Source organism: Larus michahellis, chromosome 9 (assembly GCF_964199755.1).
Source record: "Larus michahellis chromosome 9, bLarMic1.1, whole genome shotgun sequence".
Taxonomy (NCBI): Eukaryota; Metazoa; Chordata; class Aves; order Charadriiformes; family Laridae; genus Larus; species Larus michahellis.
Window position 1 is genome coordinate 38,346,320 of NC_133904.1, and position 18,622 is coordinate 38,364,941.

The following is an 18,622-nucleotide window of genomic DNA, read 5'->3' on the forward strand; positions in this document are numbered from 1 at the left end:
CCCGGAGCCAGCGCTAACCAAGGGCTCTTGCCTGGGCTACATTTTCGGACATGACACTGTCAAAAGCTGACTCAGTTTTCAGGTGCCTCCACAGGTTTTCTTTCCTCTTTGGCCAAGGGATCAGTATTCAAGAATAGACTTAATTAAAGAGTGCCTCCTTTTCGCTCTGTACAGCAGGCTGTACGGGTTGGCAGCGTGGCAGCCCACAGGTACGCCAGTCCCATACCACAGCAGGGGCTGCTGTGGCTCTGTTCACACCAAAATCCTCAACGATGGAGTGGCCACAGCGGATTTGGCCTTTGCCATCCTCCCACCATCCTCCTCCTCTTTAACCTCTTGGGAGTATCGTGGAATTTGACCCAAAAAAAAAAAAAAAAAAAAAAAAAGCCTTGGGGATGAGCTGCTCTGCTTTTAAAACTTTTTTTTAATTATTTTTTTAATTGCTCTTCTTGTGTCCTGTGCTCACACAAGAATGCATGTCATGGAACCTGAAGCAGCGTGTAAAAACAGACCTTAAATTAAAAATCTGAATAAAACCCCAAACTTAGATTTTAGTTTAAAAGTGAAAGTTAGAAACCAGCGAGCAACGTTCATCAAGATAAGAGAGCGGTGGGGGCAGGCAGGGGACATGCGGAAGTTGAAAGGGGGCCATTCTGATCTAAGGATGGTCCCCGCCAAGATATATATTTATGTCCTTTTAGGGGAAAAAAAAATACCAAAAGAGCTCCTTCTTTTCTGAACTTCTGAATAATCTGTTAGCCAGGTTTGTAAAAGTTTAAATATTTTTACAATAAACTAGAAGAACAGTGAGTCAGTTGTCTCCAATAACTTGGTGTTTTTTCCACTTTGGAAGATTTTCTGACAGCATGAAAAGGAACGCTCTGGTCAAACGCAAGCTGCTCCATACGCTATTGCAGTCCCCATGGGACATTGCCATGCCATCACCCCGCAGTCTGGGGTCTGCAGGAGCAGAGCAGAATTTTACCGGCCTTTTGTGGATGTTTTCTGTCCCCTACCGGTCTTAACTGCTCTTTTAACTCTTCCAGTCCTGCAGCATACACCAAAAGCTTTCAGTGACGTGTTATTTGTACACATCGTAAGAATGGCAGTTCTTTTGCGCAGAACGTCTCTGCAAGCATGGCCCTTCCTCGCGTACCTCTCTACACCACCTCCGGGGAGGCGCCGCTCTCCCCAGCCTCTCCCCAAACCCACTTCCCCCGCAGCAACACCACACCCAGGGCGCGGCTGCTCACAGCCCTCCTAAATCCGTTTTAGGACAAAACAACTGGGTTTTAACAAACTATTTCACACTAGACAGACAAGATTTATATGGGAAAGTCTGAATTCTTTCCCAAACTTTTATGAAGTTATGAAGGCTAACTTTCCTTTTAGAGTTTTGGGAGCTGGGGGTGGGGAGCAGAGTATGAGGAAACAGCCGGTCAGCTATCTGCGGTATAAATCCCGTTTTTCCAAGCAGCTGTAGTCCAGGACACTTTATGCCCGCAGGCCTGGGTGCCCAGTTTGCCCGAGTCAATAAAGGTGCTGGTGGAACCTCGTTGTTCTCACAGGGTAAGCTAATAAGAGCCTGGTCACCATGGATCCCCAGTTTTTAAAGAAGCAGCAAGACTTGCAAGCACTTCAGCCCTCTTGAGGTAGGAGAAAAATGGCGTTTCTGTGAGCTACGCTGCCTCTCCCAGCAGGACGAGTGACTTGGCCGTGTCCCAGCCTCCCAGAGTGCCCAAAAGGCTGAAGCAGAATGTGTGCGTGGAGGACAGCAAGTAGGAGCCTTCAAGGAAATGCCAGCGGTTTCTGCAATGACATTTCTACAACCTGTGTTTGGTAAATCAGCGTTTTTGGGATGTCAGATTACAGTAATACAAGGCGGTAGCAACAGGCACGTGAAGGGAGGCCAGTGACTTGGCACCGTCAAAGAGGAAATCTTTCGTAAGGGACCACTGTCTGCCTGGGTCAGACCTCCTACGGCTACTGGGACGTGCCTGCACCAGCAAAGCCTGCAAGACCAAATCCATTGTGGGTCACTCAGCGGCGCTGCATACTTCCATGATTCCAGTGGCTGTGTACCACCTTAAAATAAAGATTGCAGCCAAGCTTTTAAAGTTAAATATGTTATAAACTATACACATATGTGATCCTGAGATAGTGCCTGTAACAAGTCCCAAGGTAGATAAGCTTCCTGAACCCAGAGGTCCTCACGCCGCGTAAGTGCATTGTTGTTTTATTTTGGCAGGCCTGCTGGCCTCTCTCAGAGCATGCTGCACTTCCTAATTCTCTTTTTTTTTGGGGGGTGGGTCTAGTGAAACAATCAGTCTGACGACTGCTACCAGCAATTCCAATGGCATTTCTTCTGCAGTTCAGATGAAAGCATTCTTGATCCTTTGCCAGTTCTCCCAAGACTTGCAGAAACAGGCTCACAGCTTCCCCTTCTATTTTTTGGCCAGCCAAGAGCTGTGTGCCTGCAGCCTCCTGCTAGAGGAGCAGCTGTGCTGTGCTGTGCCGAAGACACTCCTCAAGATAGGGGAGAAAACATCAGTAGGAACCACACAGAAAGGCAACAAGTATGAGCCACGATGGAGAGAAGAAGCTTAATACAATGACCGTCATCTAGAGGGTCAAAGTCCATGCATTCCAGTCCCATCGGTAGGTACATAGTCCTCTTTTGAGTTTCTGACAGCATCAGCTCAGAGTCAGACCTTTTAAACCCAGGGGAAAAATATTTTCCAAAATTCTCTTTGCTTAAGCACTATATATTCGAAGTTCTTTTTATTGTTTCAGTATTTTAGCCCTTAGTTGATTAGTCACCAATACCTGTCAGATGCCCGCTGCCATAAAAGCACTCTGAGCACCCGCAGTATTTGTAGGAATATCAAAAAATATCTTTAGCAACTAGGAATTATGCAACAGAGGGAGAAGGCAGAACTAACTAGATTAATGCAACATGTAGTGGATTTGTTAACATTAAGTGTATGACTCGTCGCAGAATCATGCCAGAAAATGGTACCATGTAGCTTACTGGTAAGGGCAGTAAAAAGGGTAATGCATTACTTTAATCATCAGTGAACCACTCACTCATTCAACACACTATTTCCAGCTGAAATCAAAGGTTTCCATTTAAAATGCCGTTCCTCTACAGACTGTAAGCATCTTACAACTCTCTCTGCCTTTGAACTCTACTGTGATAGCTGCTTCATTAACATTGTGGTTCCAGTGCAAAAAACAAAGTCCTCCAGATCCCAAATCTTCTTCCTTTAGACTTTTGATTGCCTCTCATCTGTCCATTCCTGCTTAGTGTTCTGTAAAGCTTGAGTCTTCTGTTCATCTACCTGGACATAGTCCACTCTCTGCTCCTCAGAGAGAAAAGGCTTCTGTGGGAGAGAGAGGGAAAAACCAACGTATCAATTTTAGGGTTGAAAAGGGATGCTAGTGAAACTTGGCTTGATTTTCTGTTTTCCCTTTCCCTTGTTCCTTGATTGCTTCACTTCACCTTGAAGCTCACAGTGACATCAGCTGACAAAAGCATTGCTTTACAGCCTGCTTTAGCTATAATTATCCATCTGTCACCCTGTCACTCAGCCCAGCACAGCGAGCGAGGGAAACGTGCTGTTCTGGCTATTTCCATGCAGATAATCGTTCTCTTCTTATCTGAGTGATCCTGCTGCAGGGATAACCTAACTGTATTTTAACTATGGGGAAGTTGGGGAGTTAAATTAGAAAGCTTAGGAGTCTTGAGGCTTTTGCCTCCAGGAGTATTATCTGATGGGTAAATTGATACACAGGACATAAAACGGCCCAAACTGACAACAGTTCGTTGCTTTGTAGTGGTACCTACCCACCACCTGGGCAGTTTATAAGCTCTCCGGAACAAGGAATGTATTTTTTCAGCATTACTAAGGAAATTGAAATGGTTTTGGTGATGCAAGAATAAAGATGCACATTTTGCCATGTTACAAGAGATGGTAGAGTTTTACCCTGTGAATTTATCATGGCCTGTAAACTTGTTACTGCAAAGAGATTTGGGGGTAAACTAGCAGGAAAGGGTTTGTGGAGACTAAATGAAAATGAAAGAGCATGCAGAGATCCTGCAAGCACCAACAAGCTTGCCCACAAGCCCTCATGGCTGCACATCCCAGCGTGGTCTCCTGTCCTCTGCCGAGCTCGTGTTAATGGCATCCCTATGAGTCACGCTAGGGACACCTTGTCATCACCCTAATAGTGCTTTTATTATATCAATCTTGAGGCTGCCACAATTGCAGTCAGCTGGAAACACGATTGGCTTCATCATGATACTTAGGGCACCTAGCAGAGGTGCCCTAAGTATCTTTGTCTTGTTTTCCTCCCAGCAGACAAAAAGATAGGAGGCTGTGGGGTTTTTCAGATGACTCATACCTTCTGTACAGGGGATGGGGAAGCAGAATTAAAATCCAATGCTAAGTAATCAAGGTTAGATTTCCTTGTCCATGGAAAAGCACCACTGTATGGAGATGTTGCCTGTCTGTGTTCCTGTCGGAAAAGAAGAGAAACTTTTAAAGCTCTTAAAACATGATCCTAAAAGGAAGCAGGACTACAACTGCTATGTGCGAGACTCGTCTGGCAGAACACGAGTGAGTAGGGTCAGCACCCACGTAGTTTTCTATGCCAAGGGTGCCTTTTGGTGACTAACCACAGGATAACACTGATTAATTGGAGATGGCATAAAAAAAAAACAACTGTGAGAGCCTTTTTCTCCTGGTAATTATGGCAAAACAAGCAAACCAGGTTGATTTTAATTCAATGTTATCAGAAAGGACTTGTGCCCAGCTTTTCAACCGAAGCCCCTGGAAGGCTCAGATTTGCAGGGGTGCCCTCTTAACCAGCATCGTTCTATGAATTTGAAGAAATGGTGATAATTCTGTTCAAATCTAGCAAATGAAAATTAATCTCAGGAAAATCCCAGATGACCACAAATGTATGGAAGGTTTTATATGGCTAGAAAAATCAAATGGGGAGTAGTTATAACTGGAACTGCTCTCCTGAGCACATTTTGGTCTAGTAAAGGTGTGGGTTAAAATTCGAGACTATGGTTCGCGGAGATTGTGGTCAGTTTTGCAATATGTTTCTACAGCCACTGCTGTTGGGCTTTGGCTATGGAGCCAAATCTGTAGACATTGGCTCAGATAAGGGATTTGAGATCCATTTCCACTGAAAACTCAAAGGAAACTGAGATTCTGGTCTTTTTGCAAGATATGGCTAAAGAGTGAATGAAGAAAAGGAAGCCACAAAGCCAGATGTTCTTCTTTCATGGGATGGGAAGTGGGGTTAGTGGCACCAGCCAAAGCAGAAGCAATAAGAGACTTTAATGGGAGTTCTGTTTCTGCACAATATTTGGTGTGTTTCTTTAGGAAGTGCACTAACGGCTTTCTGTCATTTCCTGGGAGATTCTGCAGGGCACACTTTTAAAAGGTGAAAAGATTTAATTTTCCTTTGCCTTAATGAGTTCTCATGTAAATATGGCTGATCCCTGTGATCTCTTGGAACTGCTCAGCAACATTCGTGGGCGAGCAGCTGAGTTCTGCAGAGCAGAAGAAGGGCTTCCCTTATCTCTCTGTAAATTGGTCCCAGTGTCTTTGGTTTAAAACCGTTTCATCATTTTTTAAAAAAAACAGAAGGCAAAGGACAAACCTCCTCAACATTTTTTCTTAGAAAACAAACTTCTGCATTCTCCATCAATGTGACAGAGCAGAATAAAGCAAAGGATGGCTGTGTGAAAATGAAGATTACCATATGAATGTAACTTTCTTCCTCTTCTCCGGAAACTGAATTGGCAAATATTCTTGCTGAATTAATACCGTCTCTTTCTGGTGAGATAAAGCTCATTCGATTGCTATGAAGAAAAACACAGGAGAGGTTAAGGAAGCATCTTACAGATGCTCTGAAATGAAGCCAAAGCCTGACACAGTCCATATGGTGAATAAACTCACACTAACGCTGCAGCCTTTATGGAAAGGATGTCCAAAACCACTCCTTAGTTCTAGAAAAAGTGTGCTGTATTGCTGTAAGTGTTTTTGTTGATTTTTTTTCTGGGATTTATGAAACTTTGCCGTCTCTGGTATGACAGAAAGCATAAAACATTGGAGGAATGCTCCGGCAAGGGGCACAGAGTCAGATATCATTCATCCGGGTAATATGTGCTGATGGGGCACTTACTTAGTTGCGCGGCTATCCGCACTTTAGAGACTGATGTGAATTAATCAGCTACTGGAGGTGCATGCAGAGAAACTTGTCTGGCTTTGAACACAGAGTATGTGCTATGGAGATGTCTGCGACTCAGCCCTTGTACAAGAAAATCTCTTCCACTAACATAACTTTCAGAGGTATATCGTGAGTAAATTATTGCAGGCTAGCACAATGGCGTTAGTTATTAGGAGATTGGATGGCCACTTTGTGTAGCATGAACAGCATAATTACTTTTGCTTTATTAGTTCAGGGCATACTTCTTTTTTAGTTTTGTTAATGCAAAACATGCAAACTCCCTCCGAGCTCGCTATCCTTCGGGAGTCTGCACTGCATCAGCACTAATTAACCACAGCGCTCTGGCAGAGATGCTTAGGAGGCAGGCTACTGGGTTTCCCCAACAAGCATAACCGATGGGCTTAGCCAGCATTGGATTGTATGGCTGGGAGGGGGGTCTCCAATTGAGAGAGTGCCCGTCTCGTGCCCCTTTTGCCTTCCAAATGACCACCTGAGGTGGAGAAGTGGAAAAGCCATGTCTGGCGCTCATGCTAGTGAAAAAAACACATTTTCTGGAGTGCCTGGGGTATGCAGAGGAGGTTGGTGGGAATTCCTGGCTTTTGCATGCACACTTCGGCACAGTTTGCTCTGCTGTCAGCCTTTCCCCGTAGCACCAAGATCCTCCCAGCCAGCCGGCTGCCGCCCTACCCTGCTCACATGTTCCCTGAAGATGAATCTTTCACTGCACTTGGAGCCCAACACTATCATCTGTTCATACTACCTGGGCTTTGGAACCAAAAGCATTTGGTTTTACCCTGCAACTAATTTCCAGTGACAAAAGATCACACCAACAGATCAAGTCTGAATTGCTGTGTGGCAGCGCAGAAATCTACACCCAGGCTGCAAGTCAGGCAGATCTTTATCTTACCTGGTTCTCCTTTGCTATATTAATTTTCAGGAACAAAAATGGCTCTATCACTTTGAAAAAACAATAATTAAGGCATGTGAAGCTCTTAGCCATTGCAGCAGCCACACCAGAGTGCAGACCAGCTCCAGTCTTTTCAAAAAGAACCTTCAAATCAGACTGAGCAGCACTGCCTGATGCTGAACACACTGGAGCTGCCTGTTGTGAAAGGGGGCCTTGCTTTTTAGAGACAGCAAAAGCCTGGGGGATGCTGGAAGGAGCCCTGGGGAATTTTTGTTTGTGGACTTTGCCAGGAAACTGTTTCTTGTGGGATGTGATAAGTTATTTTTAACTCCATTCCACAGTGTTAATACTTAAAAGATTGGAACGGCAGGTTTCTTGTTGACTTACTAAGGCACAGTCCACATCCTGGTCACGGCAGCGTGCTCCCGGATTGTGGAGAGGTTCCTCAAGTCCAGAGGAGGTGGCCGTGCTGCAAGTAGATACAAAAGGAACTAAATTTCCAATAGCAGAGCTAATGAAAAGTACAGACTGTTTAGAAAAATGCCGTTTTATATTAACAGTAAGAAACTAACAGAGTATTTCACAGAACATAACTGATATAACCAAGACAGAAATAAATAACAAATGACCACTTCAGTCAGTGCTGTAAAGTCTCCCATTTACCCTAAAATAGCAATAAATACAATGAGGATAAGGAGAACAAATGCCCCACAAGATCCATGTGCTTGCTTCAAATCTGCTCCGCATGTGCTGCCTTCAAGAGGTGAGGCCAGTTCAGCCTACACGTCAAAGCAGGTTTTGGGCTCTCTTCTAAACAAAAAGGTCCTACACATAGAGATCAAAATCATTCCTCTCACCAGCCAATGTATATTTTCCACTCCGTTCTCAAAACCCTCTGTGAAAGGACCTGAGCTTGCTTTGCTTCCTGGCAATGGTCTGTATTTCTGTCCCCAGTTCACAGAATCATTTCCCGAACCAATTTCTGAGTAGCTCTGTGGCTCTGCAGCCCAAAGAGCTTTAAGGTAAGGACAGGTTTAGGCAATTTGTCCACTGCAAAGCTGAATTTTGTCCCCAGTATATCCGCTGGAAGTGCAACCCAGATTTTGGAGGTGGCATGAAAAGCAAGAGTGGAAAATTACCATCAGTAAAAGTATCTGCAGGAAATTCCTAATTAAACCAAGACAGCTGTGCCTACCCAACAGAAATTTAACCAACGGCCCACACATCGAGTTTGAGTATTTGAGTGTTTGGATGTCCTGTTCCTGGAAGGTCATGGAGCTGGTGAGACAGCAGTACATGTACTTCAGAGCCGCAGGATTTAGTCTGCTGTCTCTCCAAGGTTACTTCCATTTGGTCATTTGCAGTCAGAGTGGAGCTGAAGACATGCACCACGCTAATGCAGCCACACAGTCTTCAACTGCAAAAGCAGGCATGGACGCTCTTCCTCTACTCACAGACAACCCTGCAGACACATCCTATGTTACAGTACTATAAGCCACTTACACAGCAATTCAGTCCCTCTTCTAGAGCAGGAAATGCTTTAAAATGTGCCAAGGGCACTAACAAAGGAGGTCACCTGTGTCCCCACTATCAGGACCCCCCTGGCTGCCAGTTGCACTTTAGGTCTGAGCTTACATTTCCTACGAGGCTTGAGGTCTCGGTTCACTGGAGGGGGCTCCAGGTCTGAGGGAAGCTCGGGTAATGGGCTGGTGAGTTTTTCAGTGCTGACGACAGGGAAGGTGAAGGTGGCTGAGCCGGGGCTCATGGGGATGTAGCCATCGGGTGAACAGTCGGAGCCGGGTGCAGAGGGGAGAGGTGCTGGGGCGCATGGGCACGTAGCTGTCCTCCGTGCTGTCCGAAGTGGTCGAGTAGAGTGGGGAGAACCGGCAGGGCTTCAGAAGCAAAGGAGAAAAGAGAGAGAAATGGGTTGATAAATGAATAGCTAACCCCCTGCAAGCCAGGAGGTGCTGTGAGCTGGCAACAGGTCTGAGCAGAGTCCCTGGCCAGGAAAGTCCCGATGTGACCTTTCTGAGAGGCACAAGCAGGAAAGACAGGAGACAAACACATGGGTTCAGATGCACACTCCAGCTTTGGAGAGGTACACTTCTGAGCTTCACAAGTCACTGCTGGGAACTAGGACCAAACTTATTGGTGATTAAAGTAGGTTAAACCTTCCAACTTCAGTGAGGCTGCACTTGCCTCTCCCAGCTGTAATTCTGACCTATAAAAGGAAAAAGGCTTCTTCATACAAAAAAACATCTGAAAGGAGAACATCTGATGAACTAGATTTTTGCAAATGTGGAAGCTGGGAGAGCAGACACACAGACCCACATGTTGCTTCTGATAGCTGAGAATTAACACCAGAAAATCATTTTATGCAGGTTAGTGCTGGCTGAGTGGTGAGAGTGATTGATTACAAACCTTGCAAGCTTTCAAAGGGGAGAAAAATATAAGTTGCCCACCACCAGAGCTTACACACAAGCAAGCAAAGGATCTCCCACACAGAAGACAGTACCCAGCGCCAGGCAGAAGACTGGCTACGTGATGTGTGATGGTGCTACATAAAACCACGTCTGTCAAAGGCTGAGTCAGGAAGCCTTGGACTGACAGAGCCCTAAATCACAGGCGCTTTGAGAGCAGAGATTTTCCTATGTCCTAAAGAGGAGATATCCCTCAGGATCATGACGTGATAGGCTTCTTTAGACCCTGTTTCAAGAGATAAGCAGTTTTCGCAGGTGCTCTTGGTCAGCAGTTTAATTCTCAAGGCTATTAGTATCCCTTTTCACAACAGACCTGGCTTCATCTGCTTTAAAAATAGGGTGCTCAGTGTTGTGGCCTCCCCCCGACACCTCTGTCAAAGGCTTCCCACGGCTGCGAAGCAGCAGCACAGAAGTTGCCCAAAGCCAAGGGCTTCTTCCATTTTTTTATTCTTCTGCTGAACGCAGGAGAGGAGTGATTGAAGATGAGGATGTGAAATGATTCACTTTCTAAAGTTTGTCATGTGCCGGTGTTTTAAATTTATGCAAGCAGAGTACTTACCAAATTCAAGCTAAGCCTCTTATCCCGACTTCTTAAAGAACTGCCTTCCATGTCTGCTGCAAGGAAAAAAAAAGTGATTAAAAATAAGGCAGTGCAACCTTCTTGAGTAAAGCATATGGCTCTAAAATAATTAGAGCTTTATAAAGGTTCCATAACTCCTAGTATTTATCCTAAATGAGGAAAAAATCCAATGACACTTAAGACTAGAACCAACTCAGTAGCATTTCAAGAGTGATTACATCTATTTTAAGTACGATGAAACCAAAGAAAATGTTCATGTATAATCCAGCTGTAACTTATGCTTCCTGTAACACAAGCAGCTGGGGAGAAAGACTGGTGTGGTTAGCAAGCAAGCAAGCAAACTTTTAAACCCAGCTCCTGCTCTAGTCCCGCTCTATTTTCCCATCTGTCAAAATGGGGAAATTATATGAAAAGGGACTATGGGGAATATTAATTCAGTACTGTTTGGGAAATTATTTAGGAGCCTCGTACGCAAGGTGCCAGGGAAGTATGCAGCGCTACAGGATTGGGGCAGAGTGGCTTGAAAGCAGCTCGACAGAAAAGGACTTGGGAGTGTTGGTTGACAGCCGGCTGAATATGAGCCAGCAGTGTGCCCAGGTGGCCAAGAAGGCCAACAGCATCCTAGCCTGTATCAGGAATAGTGTGGTGAGCCGGACTAGGGAAGTGATCATCCCCCTGTACTCGGCACTGGTGAGGCCCCACCTCGAGTACTGCGTTCAGTTTTGGGCCCCTCGCTACAAGAGGGACATTGAGGTGTTGGAGCGTGTCCAGAGAAGGGCTACAAAGCTGGTGAGGGGCCTGGAGGACAAACCTTATGAGGAACGACTGAGGGAGCTGGGGTTGTTTAGCCTGGAGAAGAGGAGGCTGAGGGGAGACCTTATCACCCTCTACAACTACCTGAAAGGAGGTTGTAAAGAGATGGGGGCTGACCTCTTCTCCCTGGTGACAAGTGATAGGACGAGGGGAAACGGGTTCAAGTTACGTCAGGGGAGGTTTAGATTAGATATTAGGAGACATTTTTTCACTGAAAGGGTTATTAAACATTGGAATAGGTTGCCCAGGGAGGTGGTGGATTCACCATCTCTGGAGGTGTTTAAAAAAAGGGTAGATGGGGCACTGAGGGACATGGTTTAGAAGTGGCTCTTGTCAGGGTAGGCTAAAGGTTGGACTCGATGATCTTAAAGGTCCCTTCCAACCTCAACAATTCTATGATTCTATGATTCTATGTTATTGTACAGAGGGTGCATGAGGGAACTTAATGGTAGGAGAGAAATTCTTCTCTTTGTCACCTAGAAATGCTGATGTGGTGCAAATGGCTCAAGCTGATGGGGAACAAACAGCCAGAGAAAAGGTGACCAGTCACAGTGCCCCCTTGTGCAGGCTGGACTATGTCTGGGTGTAGATCAATTTTATTTTTGAAGCAAAAGGCAAAAAACCTGAAATCCAGCGTTCAGTGCATAGAAGATCAGCAGTGGGAAATGCTTACAACTACCATCCTTTTCTGGAAAATTATTTTCTGTGCAGAAAATGGCTTTTCTGTGGGAATGCCTTAAAACCCTGCAACCATGTCAATCCAGTCCCTGCTCTTGTGGTGGAGATGCCAATACTGCACCGCAACTGGGGGTCTTTGTGGTGGCAGCAGCATAAAGGGCAGAAGTGCTAAACGAGAAGAAAGCACTACTGTTAGTGCAGAGATATAATCAGGTAGACACAGTCATTGCCCTGGGACAGCTACATTTATGTATTATTTTGGCAAAAAAGACATTCAGGCACAATGCTCCGGCAGATGACAAGATACAGGTGCCTTATACGTGTACAGCTCCTTCCCCTTCAAGGCACTGCAACCAGCATATGCTGCCTTTGCACTGGGTGAATTACATCTGTTCAGCTTTTACAGGTTGCCAAGGGCAAAAAATAAAGTAAATAACTTGAGTGGGCTCACTCTGTGAGCTGGTGAGGAACAGCTGCTTTCTCCGTTTCTTTTTCCAATCTTTCTTGTTAAACACATTTTAATTCAGAGTTTAACCTTTCAAATAGTTTCAGCTGCACTTAGGGTAAGAAAAAATTGCAGCACTTATTAATTCATTGCTGCCCCCTGTCAGGCAGAGATAACCTTGCAGCACGGTAGCAGAACATGACATTTAGCCACTTAATCCTCTTAAAAACATTTTGGCGTAAATTGGGTTGGAGGAACATTAACTGTCTCAAGCACGCTGGCGGCGTTAGAGCGGCACACGTGCAGAAGCAAGAGCAACACCTTTCAGAGAGCAACCAAATGTAACCGATAATTAAGAATACCAATTCCACTGATGGGTGTTTCTCCAGAAACCTTCTAAGAATTGTTTGTACACTGATAAACAGGCTGGACAGAGGTCTCCTTGCTTTAGCTTCTGAGCTTTAAGAACAAGATCTGACAGCCCCAAACACGATTTGGTGATTCAAACTACAGGAGCCTAAAGGACGTTTGTCCTTAAAACCAACATTTTCTTACTCATAAAAAATGACACATTACTGCAAAATACTTGATCATTTCCAGCCAGGTATTCCAGCAGCCTCCCTCTGTTCTGTGGCTCCACAAAATAAAACTTTCTCATACTGTGTATGCTGGTTTTTGACACCTTGATGTTCCAGGTTTCTGACTGTTATTTTTGTTTGCGATTATGCTGTTTCCAGAACAAGTGGAAAAGTCACCTCAACACAGAGCAGAACTTGCTTTGCAGCAGGTTTTCAGGCTACCCTTACTGAAGTGCAAGGACACAGTGGGATTTGCTCAAGGACACACAGAGTCCCTGGTTCAACTGGGATTACATCCCATCCCCAGCGTCTCCCTGGCTTCCCGTTCTTTACTCTAAGCTGTGAAAAGACATGCTGCTGTTGAGGAAAGGACTGGATGTAGCAAAGCAGCACAGCTACAGAGGCATTTCCCATGCGCAAGCCCACATTTTGACCTGCATAAGTAGTTTGGCATTGCCTGATTCAGTGGCCGGGTTTTCAATTTTTGTTTTTCTACTGCTTTATTTTTTGGAGAGGGAAGGGGCATGGAAAACTAGCAAGTCATGAGGCACCCTGAAGAGATCACAGCCCATGTGTACACACCGAGGGACTTTTACAGAGCAGGAGCTGAATGTGAGGGACAGGTCTGAATCCTGCTTGCTAATTAATTTGAAACAAGCATTTTGGGTTGCTTTGAGTGGTGTATGATTCCTCAGCAGGAAGACAGGGAGGCACAACTGGAGGTGGGCACCCGTTTTGCGCTCATGGGCAGCTCCATCCCTCACACTGATCCTGCTTTGCTGGCTCTCGGAAATGCACTCACCTTTCCAGTTCCTCACGTTGTCTAAGCTGGACAAGGAGATCCTCCTGGGCACCAGAGCGACCTGAGCCCGGCAGATCCCTGCGTGCCCATTCTGGAGGGTCCCGCCGCCCACCTCATCCCCTCTCCTGTCTGAGAAGTGGGTTGGCTTGGGCGGCCGTGGCGGGGGCGTGTTGGACAGGATGTCCAGCTGGGTTACACCGTAGGGCAGCGCGTTTTGGCTCTTGTCAAACTGAAACGTTGGTGTCAGCGGCGTCCCCAGCAGTGGTGAAGAGGAGGAAAAGTCACTGGGTGGCCCACTAATGTCTATGTTCCTGGATACGGTGCTGGGATTTGCCAACGGGGCCCCATCCTGGTGCACAGTGCCAGTGCTGGACGGCTGTACAAGGTACAAGGAGGGCTGGGACTGCAAGGAGTCGACAAAAACATCATCTGATGAGGTTTGCTCCAGAGATCTGTCTGAATTTGACCAGCTGTCACACCTGCACAGAGACAAAGGTCAGACTTCCACTTCCTTTTCTCCTGGTTGCAACTGAGCAAGTGCACAGCAAAAAAAACGCCAACCCCACAGTTTGGGACAGAATCTGTCCCTTCCCTATGGCTGTGGAAGGTCCCCTGGGCTGGGGAACTTTGTGGAGCACCTTGGGCAGCAGCAGGCAGAAAGGGCACCTGGAGGGAGGCCGTATGTGAGGTCTCCAGCCACCCACCCTGGAAAGAGAGAGGACCAACATACAATGCTCGACCACTAATCTACACTATGAAAAGCCCCCTGTAAATTGGATTAGGCTGATGGTCCCCTGTTGTGCTCCAGAGCCTACCCTGAGTGGCAGGGCTCAAGTACTAGTTTGCCCTAGTTTCCCAGGGCTTCACTGGGCTGGCAGAGGGTGGCTCCATCGCGACACTTCTGGCAGACCCCAGACCTACCTGTTGTGGCTGAGCTTGCCCGACTCGCAGTTGGAGAGGAAGAGGTAGTCGGGGAGGAAGACCGACTCTGACTCGCTGGGGGTCTCCTCCGCGGCAGACACATCAGCAGCAGCGTGGTCAACCGAAAAGGAGGGATCGGCGATGCGGGAGGCGTGGGTGGAGGCGGCTGGTGATGGCTGCGGGGACGACGTCGTGTGAGACAGGCTCTCCACTGAACCTGCAATGGGAATGGATGGCCCCGGCTGAGGAACGGCTCTGACTCACCCTGGCTCATTGCCTCTCCTGGCCATCATCACCTTGCTTTTGCACCAGGGATGTTTTACGTCAGAGCAGCAGTGGGTGAAGGCAAAAACTGATCCTGGAGAAAGGGAGCCTGATTTTGCAGCTGCTCCCCTTGCCCAGGCTGGTCAAGTCAGCTGCTAAATTGAGGGGCTGCAGAAGGTGCAGACCCCCCTTTGCTCTGGGGTCCCCCACTCCTGCAGGACTTTAGCATCCCTCCTGCATAGTAATGGAGACAGCCTCTGCTGGGGAAAGTGCTGAGGCAGAGCAGTCTGTTTTATCAAGTATTTTTTATAATTAATTATTAATCTCCGACACTTCAAATTAATGGTGACAAGGAGAGGGATTGATTTCTTCACACTTTCTAGATCGCAGTGGACAAAACTGAGCTTTGCTGCTCATGGAGTAGCCGGATTTGTTGCACCTCTGAACTTGTCTGCAAACTCCTGGTGCTTCTCTAGGCTGGACGTCAAAGCCACGAGAGCTGCGGTGCCCTGTTATTTCCCAGCTGAAGGCTTGGTGTCTCTGCTGAGAAAACGGACACAACTTCTCTGGAAGCCACAAGGCACAGGGGAGCCTGTGCTCAGTGACGCCTTCCCTGAGCACAACACTCCAGTCCCTCCCCAGCACAGAGGGGTGGCAGTGGGGAGAGGAGCAGGTTTGGGCTGAAGGCAGCAGGGCAAGCCCAGGCTGCGCAGAGCTGGCCACCTGCTCAGCTCCAGGTTCACCTCTGACCACCAAGGCCACCCTTCACTGTCAGCATTCAGCTGAGACACTTGTACCTGTCTGGCCCGAGCATTGCCATGGCAGCAGAGACAAGGCCGGTTCTGTTGCTCTCCAGCCTCCATCCCTGCTAGACAGCTGGGGGTGCTGGGCAGGAGGGATGAAGGAGTGATGGCTCAGCCACAGAGTTAAGGCTAAGCACAGCCTCTGGCCCAGCTTTTGGGGGATTTCAACTCAAAAATCAAGTCCTTGGTGCAAGTCAGACCTCCCACCACGGGCAGCTGTGGAGCAGGAAGGGCCTGGGGTGTTTTTGCAGAGCAGCTCCCCAAAGGCATCTGATCCTGGCAGCAGGAGCACAAGCCCTCAATTAGAGAATATGATTTTTCTAATGAAGTTTCAGGTTGCTGCATGGTGGTTCCCTCAGCAGGGCTGTGTGGGGACCAGGCAGTGCTCACTGGGTGCCCTGGCTGTCCCCGACATCTGTGGGGCTCGGCAGTGGGTACCCATCTCTCTGGCTGAAGCGCAGACACTGCCCGAGTCAAAGCTGCAAAACCTCCTTCAAAATAAAAAAAACCTCATCAAAAACAAATACAAGAAACCAGCTAGTGCTGATAAAACCAAACCAAGCATAAACATGCCTTCAAAGTGTAGCAAAAAGGCAGATTTCTCTAATGCTGATACCCAGAATTTGCTGGAAGTGCTAGAATGGCCAGGCCCTGGCCATCTGCATGCCTGCTGCAGGCCAGATCCTGCACTGTGCGGTGAGGTCCTGAGATCCTCTGGCAGGTTCTGTCTAGTCCTCAGCTCAACACAGCAACAAGCCTTGGCGCTGTACTGGGTTGTTGTAGTCACTTTTCAACCCTGGGAGGTGCTAGGTATATGCGCAAGCAGGTCAGGAGGAATGGAGAGGGCTGCCAAGACTTGGGGTGGTTAGACAGCAACGTCGCTAAACACAAAAAAACCCTTCAGTGACCCAGACTTCCATAGCAGCCACAGAGGGCTTCACCCTGTCATCCTTCTGATCTCAGTCTCAAGAAGAGTAAAACAGCTGATCTTTTCTCCCTGTACTACCCGACACCTCATCCCTTTAAACTGGGGAGAAAGCCACCTCTTTCCTACCCATCTGCCAGCATTGACTCACTGCTTCTTCCTCCTGTTAGCTTTGGAGGTCTGGTGCAGTAGTGGACCCCAGGTCAGCAAAGCACATAAGCACGTGCTTAAATTCAAGCTTAAGCAAAACATTTGCTTAATTTTGGGCAGGTGCTTATAGCAGCAGGATTTCAGCAGCGAGTATCTGGAAGGAATAGCTTTTACGGGGTTTCACATTTGCAAAGCAGAGCTCAGGACTGCAGCCTCCCCATCTGAAAAATAACTTTTCTCTTGTTCGTTGCGCTGGCTCAGACTGTAACTCTGCTTTCAAACCTTGGACTCTGAGAGCTGCATTGCAAGCTGAGGATGATCAAATATGCACTGGGCTAACTCCATAGGGATCTCAGAAAAGCATGTTCACATCACCATCTGACCGCATTTTTTAAAAAAAAAACAACTAAAACCACCACAATGCATAAGAAAGAGAAATTAATGACATTCTGGATTATTAACACAGAGAATGAACAGGCCTGAACTCCATCTGGTACTCGCAGGGTTTAGCCATGGATTATCCCATCAGGAAAGGCTGTGAGCTGCAGACCACATGGCAACCGTTGTGAGCAGGAGGGAGGGATGGGTACAGCACAGACCTGCCCTTTTCTAACCTTCAGGGGCTCAGGGACCTGTAGCCAGCTCCTAACAGACCGGCCCTGTCTCTGCCAGCTCTGCTGGTAACTGAATCAGCATGCATTAAAGTTGTACCGCGGCAGCAGCTGGGTAGAATAAATTATGCATGGCCAATTTCGACAGCAAGAAGGCAGAGAATAGGTTTGGTGCCTGCCCTCCCCTTTGCCAGAGAGACAGCGGGCACCTTCGGCTGACAGAATAACTGCTTTGGTGGGTACTAACCCAAAGAATTTCTGCCCTGTATTGATGGGGAAAGTCACCCATCACGTTCCCCATCGATACAGGGACATTGCTTGGAGAAACAGAGGGCTTCTCTCCTGCTACAGACCCCAGCCTGCTCCCCAAAAATTGTTATGGTGCAACAGCAGTGCAGGGACACAGTGAACTAGGGGGGGCTCCTGCTCACAGCAACCTCCCCACTAGTCTGCATGGCCGTACAAGGGAGGCAGAATAGCCACCCACCCTTCCTGGCCAGGGGCCAGAGCCTGACATTAAAGAGCAGCCTTGAGTCTGTGCAGCTGAGAAGGGATTTCCTCCTGCTGAGAGAGGAGTGTGCAGGGAGTAGCCCCAGCGCTTGTCCCCAGCGTGGGCTGGGAGGAGCCATCACACCTCCCCTGAACTCCTGTGCAAGGGCCAGGTGCTGCCGTGAGCGAGCCTGCCAGGACCCTGCCTGCCCCGCTTTGTATGGGAACAGAGTGGGAAATAAAGTGGAGACACTCAGGAGAAGGCGTCTCTGCAAGGAGAGCGCAGTCCCTCCAGTTAGTCCCTCTGTGTGGTGCTTCCTTTGCTCCCAGCATGCTGCCCTGGCTGGAGGAGACGCTCCCCAGTGTGGCTGCACCGAGGTCCTGGGGAGCCAAACCATCCCCACGCCATGGCAGGGTCTGTGCACACTGGCAAAAGAAAAAAACATGAGAGACAGTTAAGGAGGCAAAGAAACCATCAGAGGAGCAGGCAGAAAGGGAGAAGGTCCCAGCAATGGGCAAGGGTGGGTGTGAAAAACAGAGCAACCAGTGGTTTGGGAGAGGTGGGAAAGCAGAAATGCTCTAATCCAGCAGCCAAGAGGGACCCAAGGGTAATCTGTCACTTAGGGTGACCCTGCCAATGTCCCAGTCCATGCACTGTGCAGGAGGGCATCAGTGAGGGAGCCTCCCCAGGGACATCAGGCTCCACTGTGGCCCTGGGTGCTGTGGGAGAGAGTAGAGCAGCAGGAGAATGATGGAGATCAGCAGGGACCTTCAGGTAAGGGCTGAATCTGGAGGGAGCAAGGCATTTTCATGGGATGTGGAACAATAACTGGAGCTTGTGGAAGAAGTGAAGAGGGAACCGAAGATGAAAGGTCCCTCTTGTGCTGAGGAGCTGCCTGCCAAGGCATGGCCGGGGGGAGCACTCAATGC

The 18,622-nt window shown here is 47.8% G+C and overlaps 1 protein-coding gene across 1 annotated transcript in view; it reads right to left on the minus strand.

Moving 5' to 3' along the window:
- Window positions 1-2,300: 2,300 nt before the first annotated feature.
- The window catches only part of GAB3 (GRB2 associated binding protein 3), a 67,543-nt gene continuing 51,221 nt past the window's right edge, over window positions 2,301-18,622 (minus strand). Inside the window, 9 exon segments of the mRNA XM_074600334.1 lie at window positions 2,301-3,383; window positions 4,405-4,518; window positions 5,776-5,878; window positions 7,541-7,622; window positions 8,789-8,963; window positions 8,965-9,045; window positions 10,193-10,248; window positions 13,530-14,008; window positions 14,451-14,667. Of these exon segments, the coding sequence (XP_074456435.1) occupies window positions 3,267-3,383; window positions 4,405-4,518; window positions 5,776-5,878; window positions 7,541-7,622; window positions 8,789-8,963; window positions 8,965-9,045; window positions 10,193-10,248; window positions 13,530-14,008; window positions 14,451-14,667 (1,424 nt within the window). The 3' untranslated portion in view covers window positions 2,301-3,266.